Here is a 19,569-nt window from a genome sequence, read left to right as displayed (position 1 = left end):
TAATTAAAATCGTAATTAACAAACTTATTTATGTAGTTTATACGTGTTTCTCGTTTCTCGTTTTTATATAGATTAGACCGTTGGTTTTCCCGTTTGAATGGTTTTACACTAGTAATTTTTGGGGCCCTTTATAGCTTGCTGTTCGGTGTGAGCTAATGCTCCGTGTTGAAGGCCGTACCTTGACCTATAGTGGTTTACTTTTATAAATTGTTACTTGGATGGAGAGTTGTCTCATTAGCACTCATACCACATCTTCCTATATCAATTAACTGGTATTTTCTTAAAGACGTCTGAAATACACAAAATCGCAGTGAGAGACAATAGTCGTGTGAACTCTTGCGTAACAAAATATACAACTACATTTCTCATTTTGACACTTCATAAGACAAGGGAGTCATTTATAACTTGTGACATATAATATCCCAGCATGCAATAGTAGCCTGAGGCTTATTCAATGTAGATTAATTGTAGTGGCCTTTGGAGAACTGGTAGAGATCATGTAAGTTTGATTGTTATTAAATACGTCTTGATTTTTGTGGAATTTATAATGAAATGGATTTAAGGTTATGATTTTCTAATATCAAATAACTTTCATGTACAAGAATTGTTTTGATGTAAATATAAATAACATTACTTAATTATCGCGTGATACACCCTTTAATTATACACGTGTTGTTATATTATTAGATTATGCTTGTCGGAATGAAAGAAAAAAGTACGGAAGAAGGTTCATTTCTTAATTTTGCAGTTTAAGGTTACATTTGTAATCGATACTGGTCCTGCTTTAAAATATAATTATGCAAAAATCATCATGTTTGACGGTTAGTCAGCTATTTACGTGCTGATACAAAGGAATTGGTGTCATAACCATAAAATCTGTCAGACTGTCATTATTTATCTAGTGTGTTCACATAGTGTACATGTGTTTGAATTTCATCCCATCAAAGTCAGTATTACATGTAATTTATTACACAAAAACTATCGATATATTTACAAGCAAAATTATGTGCGGTTCAAATTAAAATAATTGTAATTCTACTATTATATTAACATTTGTCTGCTTGTATACAGCAGGGTTGTCATATATTACCTATTTTATTCTAAATTCATACTCAAAAATGATTCCGTTTTATCAGTTCTTTTACCTACAGATATGTAGACAAGTTTTAGATATCTTTCTGTATTAACTACATGTACATATGGGTGGATTGGAGTGCTAAGGACAACTGTCCGATTCTTACAGCAGGTTTAACAGACCTCTATATTAAAATTTCCTTTTTTTTTAAGAAAATTTTAGACAAAACTCGACCTCAGAAATTTTTAAATTCGTGCTGTCCAAATTTTAACTTATATTCTGTTCCATCACATAAGTCTTATAAAATACCCATTCATGCGTTTCTACATTTGAGAAAAAAATAAATGTTGACAGTAAGGAATTACATATCAGGAGAGTAAACCACGTAAACAGAGCCATATTGTTAGATAATAAAACTTTGGTTATATAACTTTACATGAATACATTTTTCAGATAAATCAGAATATAAAACCGCAAATTGACAAATTTGTAGGGAAATATCCCTTTTGTTTATTTCAATATGAACTTATTACATTAGTTATTACATGTCATAAAAATTTCAAATGAACAGTAACAAATTACTGAATATTTTGTTGTAAATTAATATCTTTACAGCATGGCGTGGAAAGTTTCTTTATTCTACTCTGTACTGGTAGCTGTGTGTGTATTCTCTGTGCAATCACAAGAACGTGAGTATACAGTATGAGGGTCTGGATGGGGGGTCCTTCATTTCTTTTAATTTGTAGACAATTTTTCTCTATTCTGTATTTATTTTGCCCTTTATTCTCAATTCTTTATATTTTAGCACCACGTTATTCTCTATTCTTTACTTTTTTTCCCATTTTTCTCTATTCATTATTTTTTGCCCATTTATTCTGGATTTTTTGCTCATTATTTTCTATTCTATAAACCCCATCCAGACAAAACTGTATAATAATCCAATGTAACCCAATTGTAAAATCTTAATCTGTTTTGGAAAATGCTCTTTTAAAAAAAAAACATTTTCATGTTGGTATAGTGAAGTACATCATTTTAATGTAACAGTTTTTATTATGTATTGAAGCAAGCTTGAATTCTGTATGTGGCTGTCCAAAGTCAGAAGCCTGTTATTCAGTGGTTGTTGTTTGTTGCTGTATATCATATTTGTTTTTTCGTTTATTGTTTTGTACATAAATCAGGCCGTTAGTTTGCTCGTTTGAATTGTTTTTTTACATTTGTCATTTCGAGTTCTTTTATAGCTTTCCATGCGGTATGGGGTTTGGTCATTGTTGAAGGCCGTACGGTTACCTATAGTTGCTAACTTTCTACTATATGTTGGTCTCTGGTGGAGAGTTGTCTCAGTGAAAATCATAACACGTCTTCTTATTTCTATATTGCAACATGCACCATGTTTCTTCATTATAAGAAGACTTGAAACTGCTGTGTAAAACAAACGGGTTTGATGAGAGATTCATCAATATAATGTTACATCAGTTTATTTCAAATTTTATAACTTGATTTTCATACAAACTTTTCAAAAAGAAAATGATTAACTCCCCGGAAAATGATGATTTTTTCTTTATTCACACGTTAAAATAACAAAATGCAATGAAAAGGTAGACAAGATTTTGTGTACTTTAATTGTGAGATTTAGAAGAACTATGACATGTATCGAAATTAAAAAAATTAATAAAGGCAACCCAAATCAGTCCCAAACGCTCTTCATTCTGTAAGAAAAAAAATATATGATATATAAATAATTCTTTCGATATCTAACTTATTACTAATTCTGCTATGATGCTTGTCATAAATATTCTAAAGCACATTATACAAATGCATATGTGAGTCCTCTCGATCAATTTTCTGTTCCAAGTAGCTAGGCTGTCAATGTTAAGCACTCATTGAGGAGAGATGTCTCTGTCGGGCTTTTAATTTTTTAATAATAAAAAGCTATGAAAAGAAGCCCCCAAAAAAATGAACTTGCTGTCAGACATGTCCCATTATTGTATACAATTCTAATCACTTATATCGAAAATCGGCCATCGTATCAATCATTGCATTGACAAATCTATAAAAAAAAAATAACTTTTACATTCTAAGTGAAGTCTCTGATCTTGAAAACTAACTTAATGATATTGCATGTATGCATTACACTAACATATGACCTATAAAACAATTCGACATAGGAGAAGTTAACCTTCAGTTTAAATCTACTATTGAATTCTATTTACGTAATTATTCATTGAATGTTGTATGAAGCAGGCTGGTACTCAAAAAGAAAAACTTCAAAATCCGCTAAACCTTCAATTTTTCTATTTTTATCTGTAACTTTTCTATTTTTATCTCCTAAATAATGACTTACAATCAAACTGATGAATTTGATGGGTTTGACTCATGCATATACAAACATCATATAAACTAAGCGGGAAAGAATACTTCAAACAACAATATTTCTTAATACTTGATTTTTAAATATGAATGTTATAAATTCAACATAACAATTTATTTTAAGTATAATAAATTTGACAGATTAATCATGGTTTTTACGTCTAGTCATGTGATCAAACCCTTAGGCAAGATGATACATCTCAATTTTTAACGCTCATTATCTATCTATTTGTTTCTGTTTAGTTGTCTTGTACTTCAAACGTTTAAATTTAAAAAAAGAAGGTAAAATTTAAAGTGAAAACTACTACAAATAAAGGTAATTTCAAGCGCACAATCCTGCAATTCAGAAATTTATATTTTACAAGTCTCTGTCATTGACCACAATTCTGATGAAGTCGTCATCACCTTGTTAAAAAAAATTGAATTGGGCGTATACATTTCTTCCTTTCTTTTGTATCATTTTTTTACAAACTGGAAAAGGCATGTTTCACCAAACCTGTTCAAGTACAATTAAGATGTAAGAAGTCAAATCTGAATGCACAAGATGCCTTACTTTCATCTTCAATTACAAAACCCTGCAAAAATGTGTTTTTTTTTCTGTTTGATGCGTTTATATACAAGCATACTCAATTACAATTAAGATTTACATCTAGTTAATTTGAAAAGTTAGCAAATTTAAGTTGGAAGAATGTTTTTTGAAATTATTAATTTATGACCGTAGGTTCAACAATTATTTGATGTCATCTGTTCTATTTTTAAATTGGCACATTTAACAATTTTTAAACGAATTGTCGTCCTCATTGTTAAGGTTACGATTAAATAGTTAAATTTGACCAAGGAAAGAGTTGTTCAAGAACAATTTTATCTTCGTGTAAATAAAATCACTGTATTCTTTCAAAGGAGTTTTTGTAGTGGAAATAAACTATCGAAAAGATTGATTGATTGTTGGTTGCTTAATGTCTAGTGGCATAAATTTCATGCATTTTCAGGACGAGAACAAATTAACAACCCATACAATAGGTAGGTCCTGTAAACGGGATCGACCGGGATAAATAACGGAGAGTTTGGACTTCCACTGGAAATAAGAATAATTGGATAGGGACTGAAATTTAGCCTTGCAACAGGCCACCTACGGATCCCTCAAGTTGCAAGGGTTCTTAGCGTGCAGACAGCGTAGCACTCTCTCTACACGAGGCATCGGATTTAATGTCCCCATTATGACCTGAAGTGGCTTTGAATTTATAAATCCCGCACAACCAAACGGACTTAGAAAGGGTTTTACTGCCGGTCGGAAGAGAACCAAGTGACCATATTTCTATTTCCAAGTCACCGTTTGGGTACCGAGAAGTGAACCACCTGTGATATGTCTACATTATACGCATGTGATGCGGGTATAATTCTTCTACTCAGAATAGGAAGAATCTCTATTTGGAAATTGAAACTATCATTTTTATCAGAGATCTTTGTGGTATGGAATGTCCTTCACTGTTTGTTAGTGGTTTAACGATTATGAAGCTTGATAATATTAAAATTCAGTATTTACCAAAATTACATTTCGTTTAAGACATTATATAAAAAATGAACGCATATTCTAAAGATTTGGCTTAACGTCCAGTGGCAAAATATTTTATGCATATTCAGGATGAGAATACATGTATCTCAGATAAAATCTAAATCTAAAAGGCTATTTCTGCAAAGTGGGTCAAACTGGACGAAGAGAGGGATCAATTTTAATCGTAAGATATTTTGTAAAACGAGTCGCAGATTCTGACCGGACGTGATTGAGTATTTATGCATCCCACAAACCCAAAGCACAACAGTATAATTATCTTGTCAAACTGTGTTTCAAAATGTTTTCAAAATTTCAATTTTTTTGCGGTCTTTTATTTCTGACACCTAAAAAATGTTCGATTCCAAGATTTTTTTGTTGAACTTGATAGTCGATTCGGTTCAACCATCGACCAAGACAAGATCATAAAAATATGAGGCATGAACACGGATACTGTATTATTACTCAAATTAACTATACTCTACAATTAAATCCTTAATTATAAGTACAAACAACCTTTTTTTACTTTCAATGGGATAAAGGAAATTTAAGTTTGAGCGAAACTGAGTAATTCACACAATTACCAACCAGTCTTGAAAGTCTAACTTTTCGAATTTTAATTACTAATATATACAGATAGACAACCCTACATGTATATGAAAGGATCAGTACACTTTTCTTTCACGTATTGACGATTCCGAGAATATATTCATTAATGAACTTAAAGAGCGATGATTTTAAACATCAAGGGTGACTTGGATATAGAAATATGGTCATTTCTTGGTCTTCTTCCGACCGGCAGTAAAATCCCGGCTTCCAAAAGTAAGCTTCTGTTAGGCTGTGCGGGATGTATAAATTCGCAGCCACTTCCGGTCAGAATGAGGACGTAATATCCGATGCCTCGTTTAGAGAGAGTTGTAAGCTCTCTGCAAGTTATGAACACTTTCAACAACTCTTTGAGGGAACGGTAGGTGACTTGTTACAAGGATAAATTTCTGTCCTTATCTAATATACCATTTTAAGTTGCATTTCTAATTTCTCACATATCATCCCGGTCGACCACATACTACCTATTCTATTTATTGTTAGTTTATTCTCGTCGTGAACATGCATGAAATATTTGCCACTAGACTTTAAACAAACAATACTCAACTGAGTCAATTAGGAATCACTTTACATTCAGACTTTGACGACTTCTTGTGAACTTCTTAAAATTCATAAATAACCACTCAAAATGCGCGGGAGTAGTCAAATAATCACAAAGACGAAACATTCTTACAGATATTGGCATTCGTTTTCCGACAACACAATAGTATTAAAACAATGAAAAGCATTCATGACATCACTCAGTGGAACATATTTGCACGTACAATGGCTGTAGAATTCAAGATTAAAAAGCACAGGGGTTTAGTCATTGCGCCCCTTGGTATCTTTTTAAACAGTAGGACTAACTAAATAATGCGTTGAATTTTGTATAAAGTGTGTACAATTCGGACCCCATATATTTACCCTGTTAGTAAAAGGATCAATGTTTCAAGAAGAACACTGTTATTGTATTTAAGTATGCCATGTAAGTAACTTTAATGTTTGGAATTTTTTACATGGAGAGGAGTAAGATAGTTTTTTCATGATATTCAACTTAAAATTTAATTTGATTTTTTAACATGTTCATGAGTCTTTTTTATTGCTGCATCTTCATTTAGCTGGGTATAATAACATTAACAGTTGTAACGTTTGACTTTTTTCTTTGGTTTTAAAAGTGTTTTTTTTTTTAATTCAATACAGAAGAAGTAGATTGTGTGGATTACATAGAAACAGCTGATAGCATGTTCAAAGAACCGACAGTCGTCTACACAAAGTTTGAAAATTCAAAAATCTGGAACATGACTTTGGTAGAACGTCGGTCATTTTATATGTGTGACCCACCAGAAGAGAAGTTTGGAATTGGTTTAGACGAAAAAGAATGGTGGGTGTTCCATGGATGTGGAGGATTATTTGAAATCTGGGAATGTGCTCCACCAGGGGAAAAATTAGTGTTGAAACCAAATCCAGATGTGACCATGACACAAGACGAAGCTGATAAAAAAGCTAAAACACAAATAGCAAATGATGGATCAGTAAGTCAGAATACTACGTAAAACTGTTAAGGCTTAAAATAAACAATCAATTCGTGTCCCTGTAGTTTAAATGACACCATTTTATCGAATGGGTTGATATTTACCAAAGACGAGAGATTAGCTTCTATACTTATGGGATTAGAAACTTAATCAAACCTTGAACCAAACTATCGGCCCAGTTACTTTATTATTAATTACAAAAGAAGTTCTCAAAGGTCCGTAAATAGTTACATGACGGACGTGACATACATTTTTTTTGTTATGTTAGTGTTCTACACTGTATGCAGACTTTGGTCAGCTTGATTTGAATATGAAAATTGTCAGCAGGTTGACCACATATAATAGGTGTTAGGATACTTTGATTTAGACGTAAGGTTTTTTTATGGAATAAAATGAAATAAAACAAATTCAGATGGACGAAAAGCTCTCCGTTTTATTTTATTTTCTATAAAAGAGAGGACAAAGATACCAAAGGGATATTCAAACTCATTATTCGAAGAGAAACTAACAACGACATGACAAAAAAAAATTAAAGACTTAGCAACAAGAGCCCCAAAGAGGTGATCTCATGTGCTCCGGAAGTGTCAATAAATCCTGCTCCACAGGTGGCGACCGTCTTGTTGCTCATTTAAATTCGCTGATAAGTCTCGTTTAGTGGAATCCCCTTCGAGAAAAAGAAATCTTGAATGTGGAACGATCGATATCCACGAAAAACGCCAAGCGGAGAAATAAACTGTTCATTGTAATGTTTGTAACAAAGACTTTTTTTAAGCAACTATTATTACGAATTCGAAAATGCATCAGTGCACAATTATGAACTGTTGTTAATTCTTAACTTTTACTCTAGGATATGACAATATTCCATATTTTTACCAGAAGTTTCGAAGATCAAACTTGGGCCCTAGTTATTATAAATCAACGATCGAACCAGTTTTTTTATGCTCTTATCAGTATTATTCGTACATTTATTTCCGCAAATCTATTATGAAGCAAATTTCAAATATTAAATTTGAAAATATCTGCTTAATGACTATAATACGTAAAAACCACTACAAGAAAAAAGGTTTAATTTTTCAAAGAAATTACCACCCTTCACAAGTTACATAATTTAACATCAGTTACTTTTTTAGCAGAAAATGTTCCATTATCATAATTAAAGTTAATTTGTTATAATTAATCTTCATCTAAATGTATTGTGACATAGACATCTCTTTATTTTATTCATTTCTTAAAGTAACACCGTGCAAAGTGCAAAATCTGCCACAATTAAAAGAGAAAAAAATTTACAATTATCTTTTATTTTTTTACTTGTCAAATTCTGTATTATGACATTTAAAAGTTATTTTTTTTAAAGATTGAAATTTTCATATTTTGTAGTTAAGTATACATAATTTTGGTTATTCAGTCCGGAAAATTCTGGGTTTTACTTGTTTAAATTTAACCTGCGTGTTATCAGTACCTAATAGTACTGAATTGCATTCGACATATTTTAAATAATTTTTTCATTGGTCTGAAAAAGAGAGGAGAAAGATACCAGAGGGACATCCAAACATATAAGTCGAAAATAAACGGACAACGCAATGGCTAAAAAAGAAAAAGACCAACAAACAAACAATAGTACACAAAACACAACATAGAAATGACCTATGATTAATTTTTTCCATTTCTTTGACCATATCTAGGCGAGTCCGAGCCGTGTCCGATTATAATTCTTCACCACACTTGCCTATAACTAACTGACTCTGAGTTGTACTCGACTGAATCTATATCATACGTGGCTATTGAAACTGAGTCTTTGTTATAGTCGACTGAGTTCGAAATGGTCCAAATGTGAACCTTACGTGATCAAGTATTACTTGTAATGGACAACAGTATATTTGGTCACACCTGATCAGGAAACGTTCAAGTCTGGTATCAAGTTCGGTCTTGTTTTTCTTATTATAATGATATTTCAGATTTGATTCAAGTACAAGTCCCCTACCCCCCCCCCCCTTTCCCCCCCCCCCCCCCCCACCAATATAAAATAAAACAAACTCATAACGTTTTACAAAGCAAATATCTCGACCTTATATGATTTTAAGTTTTGCTGGACTGTTTTGAGAAGTGGTTTTAGCTGTCTGTGTTTACACATAACCCATTTACATCCGAGTTAACTGTGGATTATAACAAATTAGACGACTTTCGGACTCGGGGTTGCGATCACGACAAGAGGCGTCTGATCCTGTTAGCAATATATCATCTACTCAACCCATCCTTTGTTGGATCGTAAGAGTCGAGCCTTTTCCAACTGATTTTTCAGTTTGTTTTTATGTCGTTTTGTTATACGACTGTCCAAACCGAGCCAAACAGTCCCTTTTCATTATTCGACATTCATGCTTAGCAGTAAAAGAAAAGGCTAATTTTAACTTTTTTTTTTGGCCTAGTCGGTTATTGATCGTAAAACCTTCCAGATTTAAGGCAATTATGCTACAAAGTGTCTTCTGAATAGAAAAGGCAAGGCATTGGTGTTGATGTACATAAGAATATCATGAACTATTTGGAAAAGAAAAATAACGCTTCATTATTGTACTACAAAGAAACTATTTGAAATCCAATAAACGTTTAACTGTCAGTAGTATTCAAAGTTCTTTGCGTGATTATGAAAAAAGTATAACAAAAATACCGAACTCAAAGGCAAATTCAAATTCAATCATTTATTGTAAGTATTTGCTTTTTTGCATATTTGATTGATAGCGTTTGATTTTGTCAGTTTTTATGGACTTGTTTTTATTCATACGACATAACAGGTTATATAATTAAATAATGCATCTTTTATATTTTTTTATTTAAAAAAAAATTGTTATATTGAGGCTAAATTAAAGCTTTAATTTATATTTTCAGAATGCCCAGAAAAAACTCAGTGGGTTTTGATTCACAGACAAATGCTGCAAAAGTCAAACTGTGCCACATGTGTCTCTGTCTTCAATTGGTAAAAAGTAATAAAAAGAATATAAAAGTAAATATTTTCGTCTTAATTCTATTGAGGGTTTCTGTCGACAAGACATATGTATGCTTATCCGGCAGTGTTAAAGGAAAACACTAGTTGTATCAAACGTAAGAAATTATCTTTCAGCATTAGAAGATCTGAATAGAATACAGAAAATACATCAAACATACTGTAAAAAATGAAAACAACACTGTATATGTCCGAAGCGTTTTTCTGGATTTACCTTCATCAGGAACGCTCAAAGCCGAATATTTGAAAGCCAAGGATGTATATGACCAAAAAGGACCTAAAAATAATAGCTAAATCCATCTAAGGTCAACTAAAATTATTCTGAAGGCCAAAGAAATAATCACAGTTAGCCTTTATAATAATTGAAAGTGTGGTTGTCCATAGACATAATTTATTAAAAATTTAATTGCTACTGTTTCTTTGGCCTTTAGAATAACGTAAGTTTGCTTATCCTTTGCATAGTGTATACAAATTTAATTTTTTTTTCACGGTTCAGTGTTGCTTGCTTCACGTCCATGAACTGGCATATGTTTAATACATATTCAGGACACGAACAAATACTTAATACAATATGTAGATTCTCCAAAGTAGGTTAAGAAATTTTTACTGTCATTGGAAAATGAGAGATGTTAGATAGGATAGATATTTTGCCTTGCAACTTGTCACCAACGAACCCTCATATATTTATTACAAGTTAAGTGATCTTTAATATGCCGAAGGAGTGGCACTAAACCAACACAACAGGCTTCGAATTTGTCATCGAACTTCCGACCGGACGTGGCTGCGTATTTATACATCCCGCAAAGCCAAACGGAGGCCCAACTTTAGCGAAGGTTTGTTTTTTGACTGGCGGTAGAATAACAGTCAAGGATGAAATTTACCCATACCCCAGTCAACCCTTTGTTGATATTTAATTATATTTGATGTGTACATTCATAGTGAGGTTAACATTTCATTTACGAAAGACATTTGACCGCGTCTTCATTTTCGCAATCTATATAATTTATCAACGTTGAGGTTTGTTTACTAGGTGGTTTTGAAAATGAAAAGAAGATGAACAAAATCAATGATAGTTGGTATGCAGTTGTATTAGGATTGGCTCATCTTATTTCCATGGAGATTATTTTGCCCCAATGGCATCCCCTCAGTCATGGTCTATCGACTTTGAAACTTTTGCTTTTTACATGTATTTGTTTGTGATTAAGCCAGTTTAAGGGGAACCATTAGTGGTAGGTCGATGATATTAGGTATACAGTTGTATAAGCATTGGCACGTCTTCTTTTTCATGAAGATTATTTTGTTTCTGCCCTCTCAGTTATGGTCTATTGACTTTGAAACCTTTGATTTGTTTACATGTACAAATTCGTTATTAGGTCAGTTTAAGATGAGCGACTAATGTTAAGTCAGTGATATTTGGTATGCAGTTGTATTGGCATTATCAAGTAAATGGCCACACCCCTTCATCATGGATCATTGACTTTGAAACATTAATATACTAGTAGTTTACAAGTTAAAGTTGTGCTTAGGTTAGTTTAAAGGGAACCACTTATAATAAGTCAATGGTATTTGGTATGCAGTTTTATAAGCATTGGCATTTCTCATTTTCCTTGAGGTTATTTGGCCCTGCACCTTCAGTCATTGTTCATTGACTTTGGATGATATGCATAGTTTACATGTTTAATTATTGTTTAAACATGTTTAACCCCGCCGCATTTTTGAGCCTGTCACAAGTCAGGAACCTCTGGCCTTTGTTAGTCTTGTATAGTTTTTCTAATGTTGGTTCATTTATATGTTTCGGAGTTTAGTGTGACGTCCATTTTCGCTGAACTAGTATACATTTTTGTTTAGGTACCAGCTGAAGCCCTCCTCTGTGTGCGGTATTTTCTCGCCGTGTTTTTTGTAAGATGGATATGCAGTATTATAATAATAATAAAGACCAAATGTAGTTCATATGTACTTATAGTGACACAGGAACTGACAAAAAACATGCCACTATTGTTTGACTGTTCGAATCGTGTATACATTAATAGGATAACAGGAATTACCAGTAGTCCCTAGTACCAAAATGGTTCATGAAAATGCTGGACTTTATGATCGATAACAAATTTGTTGAGTTTGGTGGATTGATTTTGTAACAAAAAGTCGGTATTTCTATTCGTACTTAATGTGAACCACTATAAGCCGATTTTTTTTAAACTAATAGGATGCATCTTTCATACAAAACCTTCACAAAGACAAAACGAAAAAGCATCTTGCAAAATTCCTTAATTTCACTTTCAGATATATTGGTAATGTCTTGGCATTTAATTACCCAATGGCATGTTTGTGTGAATGCTTACATCTGATGTGTCCAAGATAACTTAAAATTAATGATAATACCAAAGGTAGAAGGTCTTCCTCATATCTGAATCTTTATCTTTATATTGACAAAGATGGACGACTCCAAACTAGGATCTATGACAAACGTGACAATTTCAAAAGTAACTTAATATCTGTAACATAACATCTGCCCCAGCGTTTACATATCCCTATTTGTACGTTACGCGCTTGAACATTCATTCATTACAAAAAAAAACTGCTAAAGTACGATTGTGAGAAAGAACTGAAATCGACAATCCATAACTTTTACGGTTACCACAAAGAATTGGGTGATCGATAGGATACAAGCGATATGTTGTTGTGGTCTTAGATCATTAGATACACGAACAGTCGTGTGATTTATAAAAATAAACCAATTATATTCTATTTCCTATTACGACATATTGCGAACTTGCAAGGTGTGTGATTTATGTGTTTTTAGAAGAAACTTGCTCTGTCTAAGCATTCGGTTTCGCTCTGTTTCAGAGTTCATTCAATTCCCTAAGGTTTTGTTTTATACATTGATTTGTATATTCTAAATGGACTTATACAATTTTAAGACCGGTAAACTACTGTAGCCTCTATTTTTGAATTATCTTCTTGATGTTTAATTGGTCATTATAATGTTTTCTTTTCTTTTTCATCTGACTTGGTGATTATTTAGTATCTTTTGTCAAATTAAAGGTTAGTTATATGGAGGCTGTTAAATCAATGTAAAGTGCATCATGTCTTATCGAGATCAACTGACCATAATCTAATTTATATGAAGCCATATATCCTCAATAGGTTGCTATCTCGCAATGTCCATTTGAACTTAACATTCATGATAATACCGAAACAAGGTTTGATTTATATCTGGATTGTTTAAAAGCGCTTCCAGAAAAAAAAGAATGACTGATTCGACACTACACAATTTTTATAGTCGCTTTCACGAATTATATGACCGGTGTCTGGGTCCCAACTAACGAGAGAAATGGTATCGTGGTCTTGGTCTCAAGAACATGTACTACTGAGTTTTGACTCGCATTTTGAATGATGTATGCATAGGAGGAGACGCTTAAGCTGCCTTATCGCTACACCCGGTCTTCATTGTTTGATATATCATGCGATTCCTGCAGTTTTAACTTCGATAAACTGCTGTTGTCTCTTTTTTAAGTTTGACATATGTTGCAAACGCTTCATCGAACCGACTTTCGACATATGTTTGAAACATAATCACTACCATGGCCACTGTTCAAATGTCAATCTGTAACTGTCGCTAACAAAAATGCATTTTTTTTTGCGAAATAAACAATATTGGTCTCATCCCCGAAGAAAGAAAAAAATTAATCCATTGTAATGGGTGAACAAAACTGGTTGATACTTCCTAATTTCAGTTCGGATAAAAAAAAACACAGAAAAATCATTAATCGAAGGCACACACATTAACTGGTCGAAATTTAAGCCAAAACAAAACCCTAGGGTAAATGCCAAATTATTCAGTTTTAAATTTGATATAATTCATTGTTTATTTTTATTTTTTGTGCTGCTCAAAAACACTAAAAAGCTCTTTAGAATGAATTTATCTTCATGCTTTACTAGCAATATAAAATAATCGAGGAGGGATTTATATGAATGCAAAAACGTTTTGGAAAATACATGTTCACCAACAACAAATAAGATAAAGTTATAACTCCATTCTAAAAATAACACTTTATAATTAGCTGTGTCCGATGCGCTTTTCTGACTTTACTTGCATCAAACCTAAATTTTGAAAGCAGAGGATGTAAAAGTACTAGAATACTCTAGGAGGTAAAAAAAAATATAAGACCAAAACGGACATAACAATTTGACAAAAGCCATACACGATCAACCTTTTCATGACGTATTAGGAACATTAGTTTCCTAATAGTTTCTAACTTTATTAACGGAACTTTTTAAAAGTGAAACACGTCCTTAATTATATCAGTAATGAAACACAGACTACTGGTACCCTGGGGACTAACAGTCGAACATTAACAGTTTCAAAATAGTGATAGAAATAGAAAAAAAAATTGTACATAAGAAATATTAACAAAATATCAATATATAACAGATCTTTTGTAGTTCTCCATTTATTTGTCAGTCCATTGTTGGATACATTGGGAATACCTTGTTTGATCTGAAATAAAAGAATTAATCTTATTTTTTAAGTACTAAAAAAATCAAATAATGCACTGGTGCTGAGTTCAAAATCTAATTCAAGATACTTTAGTTTATTTATTTGAAGAAATATGCTCCGTCAATTTAAATGAAACAAGTACCACCAACCACAAAAACACCATTAAAAAAGTATGCAAGATCAATTTGTATTGTACAGTAAAAAGACACGTTCCATTCAGATAGAACCTAAAAAATAAAATATACCGTATGGTATAATTGATTGTTCCATTGTATTACAACTCAAAAACGGTAAAAAAAAACAATCCTACCTTGGAATCAAGTTTGAAGCCTCTACGGGGTTAAAAAAAACAAAAACAAAACAAAAGTAGTCATTTCGATCTTCAATCGATATTAAAATAATGAGATTTGGATTAATAGCCAATAAGACAACTATGTGTAAAGGATGGTGACAACTACATGACACCATTATGGTTCCAATGAAAAAAAAACAATAGAAAAAGTAACACTTTTCGATTTTTCTTTTTTTCAATTCATTGTGTTTGGTGTCATTCCTCATGTCCCATGTAGAATAACTTCCGCATTTTAGGATAAATATGAAATGATCACTTTTTATGTCTTTTTATATATACATTAATATTTTTATATACCTATGACGAAAAATTGGCCAATAATCCATATCTCTATCTATTATTTTGTTGTGATTTTTTTCGTAGAAGCTTATTATCTCAATGGGTGCTATTTGATTTTTAGTCCCTGCATCCTCGTAGCGTTCAATCTTCTCTGTATAAGGCGGCGGAGGTTCATCGTCATGTCTCTTCCTCGGTCTGGGAACAAAATATATAGCTTTAGTATACAGTCTGTTTACAAAAATATGTTTTGGTTATATATTACTGAATGACCTGTATATATGCATCAAACTTATTACGTAAATTATCCAAAAAGCAACGCATTAAAAAAATTAAAAAGAAAAAAACGAAGCAACATAACTCTAAAGACAGAACAAAATACACCAGGCTTTAGCATTGATTAAAGTGCTAGAGCGATACTCCTTCTTTCTTGAATTTCTCTTAACATGATGAACGTTTGGTTCTCATAACAAAATTAATCCCTCAACAAAACACATTTGAAGAGTGAAAGATTTTATCTAAAAATTGCTAACGATAATTGGTTCCGATGTCTATGAAATGAATAGGTTTTCAAGGGTTACTTGTTTACATTTATTACTATAATCGAAATGAAAATGACACTTTATAAATTTGTTGTGTCCGCAGCACTTTCGGACTTTCGTTAAAAACATTTGACGACGTAATGCTCAATTGTCACTGAAACTGTCCATAATGCCCATAGTTCTCAATACCGTTGGCGTTGAATAATATAGTTATAGGTTTCATGAAAGTTACTCTTAAAATTTTAGTGATACATTGCATTTTGTTAAATACTAGTACTAAATTTGATGGCCTTACGGTAGTTTTCAAGAATCAAATAAATGCACTATCTCACTATAGGAAATCAATGGTAAATTTTGTGGAACATCCTCAAATTTCCTTTTTTTGTTGCCGAAGGAAACCTAAATAATTTTAGGAGAGTTCAGATAACTTACTCAGGTTTATATTTCAACCTTCTGTAATAATTTGACAGTTTAATTCCAACAATAGTTAAAGGAATGCAAAAAAATAATCCCCAACCGAGTGCAAACCAGAATCCATTCTGAAATAGAAAAGTGTGTATCTGTATATTTTATACAATTAAATATAAAAGAGACGCCTTTGCGCAAATAAATAAACCTTTACCTTGATGAGACACTTATTACTTTGTAGACTTTTACATGTAATTTGGTTGAGTTAAAACATGATAAACATACACTCGAAAGTGGGCAAATCGATACCGCTTTTTTTTAAATCTTTAGTCCTTAGCAGATGAGGCTCGCTTAAATATATTTATATATATGTAGGACTCGGAGGTGCGATAGGGACGCTGGAGTGCGATGGTCACGCTGAAGTGCGATGGTCTACGCCGAAGTGCGATGATCCTTTCGCTGATGTACGATGATCTCTAAGACGCGTGATGGCTATAGTTAAAATCTACAGATGTTTAATTATTCCAATTACGTATTATGAGATTTTGTTGTTTTATTTGTTAGTATATACTAGTAAATACCGAACATTCAATAGTTTCTTCTGTTGCAGTGAAAACTACCTTGTTCCTTGTTCTCATTCACAGCAGCCGTATAGATTTTCCGCGTATTTTGTTCCGTTCTGACTAATCAAGTAGTATTTTTATTTCAAATAACTACTACTTTTTCAGTCATTGCAATAAGTACTGGTTTTAAAGGAAAATAACCTTTTATGTAGCGTTCAAGAAGATGGCGTCACATTCTCACCATCGCACTTCAGCGTGATCAAAAACGCACTTCAGCGTCAAACCATCGCACTTCAGTGTGACCATCGCGGTTAGGAGTACCATCGCGGTTCAGAGTCCTATATATATATATTAATTATATATTCTCCGACAATGTACAAATATTGTTTTTATCCTGCAATTTAACCCTGGCACTATTACAGTTTATAATCCTATATTGTTGGCATGGTTTTAAAAAAAAAAAAACTACATGGATAAACGAAAATCGCGGAGAAGACCATATAATGAACTGATTCGTAAACAGTACTGTTAACATTTTCATTTGCTCAGGACTGAAGCAGGATATCAGGAGATTTTATAAACAAACACTTATTTGTATACCTGTTATTTGTAAAGATAGTTGTCGGTATGCAAGAAAAACGAAAAAAGCAGCATATTAAGTATAAAAAAACACACATCTGAATCTCTTTTTTACTTTAATTCGTTACCTTTCTTTTAGTTTGTTGTTCCATTAATTGAATATTTTTATCACATTTTTCAGACCTTTCTTTTATGTTTGTTGTTTTTACTTCAGCTTCAGAACTTCTTGATCATATATTTATCATTTATTACAACGTTCCAGTTATTGTGCATTCTATAAAGACTTTCTTTACGGAGGGTTGCTGCATTTGACGAGCTACTGCATTAAGTGTACTTTATAATAAATTTGCATTTGAAGTCATTTTCTAAAAAATGATCGCCATGTAATTACTTGGTAGATTAATCCGATAATCCGAGTATTTTAGTTGATTCCCATTTTCTATGTTCGTTTTATTTCGCTGAAAGTTTTGCTGATATTTGTCTTTGATTGTATTTAGGGGTAATTATTTTATCGTATTTTCTTGTGCCAAATATTGACTCTCCTCTTTCCACAATCATGCTACCTTCGGGATTTTTTCAATGTAAATCACGTGTCACATATTTCAGAATATTTACAATAATTGATTGTTTTCAGTGGACTTTCTTACCAATGGATCGATTGCATAATTACAAAAAGTTGTGGTCAAAGAATCCCATAGGTTCCATATTGGTAAACACGCTGCTAGTTCATTGTATATCTTTTAAATAATAAAAACAATGAAAAGTTTAACATAAATCAATACATGCAATTGTGAACTTTTAAAACACAGAGTAAATATATAAATCATTTCAAATCATAATTTGGTCCAAAAGTATTGAGAAAAGACTGAGAGGAATTTTTTTCTACCCTTTCAACTATACCATACATCTTTTTTATTGATTTTGTAAGAATATTTAAATTTTGTAGTAAAATCACATGACATTGAATATCCAACTTATTCGAAATACTTTTTTTTTTAAATCCAACATAGTTTAAATCATTGCTAACACATATTCTAATTGATACATACCAGATATCGTACTTGATCGATATACGAGTCAATGTAAGATAACAGTTGATTTTTAAAATCATCTGCCGTCTACAAAATATTGTTATATTATAACTGTAAGATTATTTTGCCATTATCAATTGTTTTCTCTGACAAACGTCACTACAAAAGTCAAAAAGTCTGAAAAGACCAGTTTTTGTCTGAATTTGCAAGAATTTTTACTCGACATTCTTAATTTGTCTGAATAATTTTTAAAAATTCTTGACATAGTATGAATTTGTCTAATAAGGTTCTAGATTTTTCTTGACAAGTGTCTTTTCAGTATGAACATTGTCTTAAAATTTCTCGACACTTCCTGTATCATCTGATAAGAGTCTGGATTAGTCTCGACCAATTCTTAACTGTCTTAAATTTGTCTCGATCTGTCTTGACATATTCTTGACATTCTTAATAATGTCTGAATATGTCTCGACATATTCTTGACATTCTAAATAATGTCTGAATATGTCTCGACACATTCTTGACAGTCTTAAATATGTCTTGACACTATCTCAACAGTATAAATTTCGCCTGAAATGTGAACAGACTTATTCTGCACTGTTTATGACATTCTACTGCTGTTATATACTCCTTTTTATTATGGCTAAACTAAACTTTGAAGAATCAAGGATTAATTTGGTATATATAGTAAGATACCCTTTTGGTGCAACTAAGTTGTAATACCCTGAATAATCCCCCATGTAGTTTAATTTTGATTTATTTTTATTAAATATTTAAGTAATTGTTTTCACTTGGAATATAAGAAGAAGGTATTGACAAACAGCATTTAGATTTTTGCCGTTCGCAAAACTGCCAGTCAAATTTGCTTTGCTAAAATAGGTGTCTTGTATCTCTTTTGGACCCCACAATTCATCTTTTGGGTTTGTGTAGCTAAAAAAAGAGGGGGGGGGGCTTTCGTTTAGGTCAAAGAATTTGTTCCCATCTTGATTCAAAAACCTTATTCATTTTTTAGAACAACCCAAAATCATTTTTTATTCAAATTTGAGTGTTGAATTTTATAATTTTTTATCAAAAATAAATATTAATAAATAATAAAAAAAAACTCCTTCCTGAAAAGAAAAAAATGTTTAGATCTATATTATGCATGTCTGTTTGAGAACCATTTCTATAGAAATCATTGATGGGACGCATTATAAATACATTTTTTTTATTATTCCTGG

The 19,569-nt window shown here is 32.0% G+C and overlaps 2 protein-coding genes across 4 annotated transcripts in view; one reads left to right on the top strand and one right to left on the bottom strand.

Moving 5' to 3' along the window:
- Positions 1 to 367: 367 nt before the first annotated feature.
- On the top strand, positions 368 to 10,108 carry LOC127734670 (uncharacterized). Of its 3 annotated transcripts, none has more exons than XM_052244667.1 (4): positions 368 to 499; positions 1,691 to 1,764; positions 6,777 to 7,108; positions 9,989 to 10,108. In XM_052244667.1, exons 2-4 carry the CDS (start codon positions 1,692 to 1,694, stop codon positions 10,016 to 10,018), a joined length of 435 nt encoding a protein of 144 aa, XP_052100627.1. In that variant the 5' UTR covers positions 368 to 499; position 1,691; the 3' UTR covers positions 10,019 to 10,108. The 3 variants fall into 3 exon arrangements, with proteins under 3 accessions (XP_052100627.1, XP_052100626.1, XP_052100625.1); XM_052244666.1 differs by lacking the exon at positions 368 to 499 and adding an exon at positions 538 to 563; XM_052244665.1 differs by lacking the exon at positions 368 to 499 and adding an exon at positions 892 to 946.
- A 4,201-nt stretch (positions 10,109 to 14,309) lies between these two features.
- LOC127734669 (prominin-1-A-like) overlaps positions 14,310 to 19,569 on the bottom strand; it is a 42,852-nt gene continuing 37,592 nt past the window's right edge. Inside the window, exons 22-26 of the mRNA XM_052244664.1 lie at positions 18,371 to 18,439; positions 17,969 to 18,058; positions 16,204 to 16,310; positions 15,251 to 15,427; positions 14,310 to 14,601 (exon numbers count right to left, since the gene is read on the bottom strand). Coding sequence (XP_052100624.1) covers positions 14,562 to 14,601; positions 15,251 to 15,427; positions 16,204 to 16,310; positions 17,969 to 18,058; positions 18,371 to 18,439 — 483 coding nt within the window. The 3' untranslated portion in view covers positions 14,310 to 14,561. The remainder of the gene's footprint in view (positions 14,602 to 15,250; positions 15,428 to 16,203; positions 16,311 to 17,968; positions 18,059 to 18,370; positions 18,440 to 19,569) is intronic.

This window comes from Mytilus californianus, unplaced genomic scaffold (assembly GCF_021869535.1).
Source record: "Mytilus californianus isolate M0D057914Y unplaced genomic scaffold, xbMytCali1.0.p SCAF_3, whole genome shotgun sequence".
In the NCBI taxonomy this organism is placed as follows: Eukaryota; Metazoa; Mollusca; class Bivalvia; order Mytilida; family Mytilidae; genus Mytilus; species Mytilus californianus.
Note: the sequence above shows the minus strand (reverse complement) of the source record. Positions and strands in the feature narration are given on the sequence as shown.

Coding starts and splice junctions, on each gene's coding strand:
- LOC127734670 (XM_052244665.1), top strand. CDS start 921: ATGTGTTTGAATTTCATCCCATCAAA. Junction 947..1,690: donor TTGAATTTCATCCCATCAAA/GTCAGTATTACA, acceptor ATATCTTTACAG/CATGGCGTGGAAAGTTTCTT. Junction 7,109..9,988: donor AAATAGCAAATGATGGATCA/GTAAGTCAGAAT, acceptor TTATATTTTCAG/AATGCCCAGAAAAAACTCAG.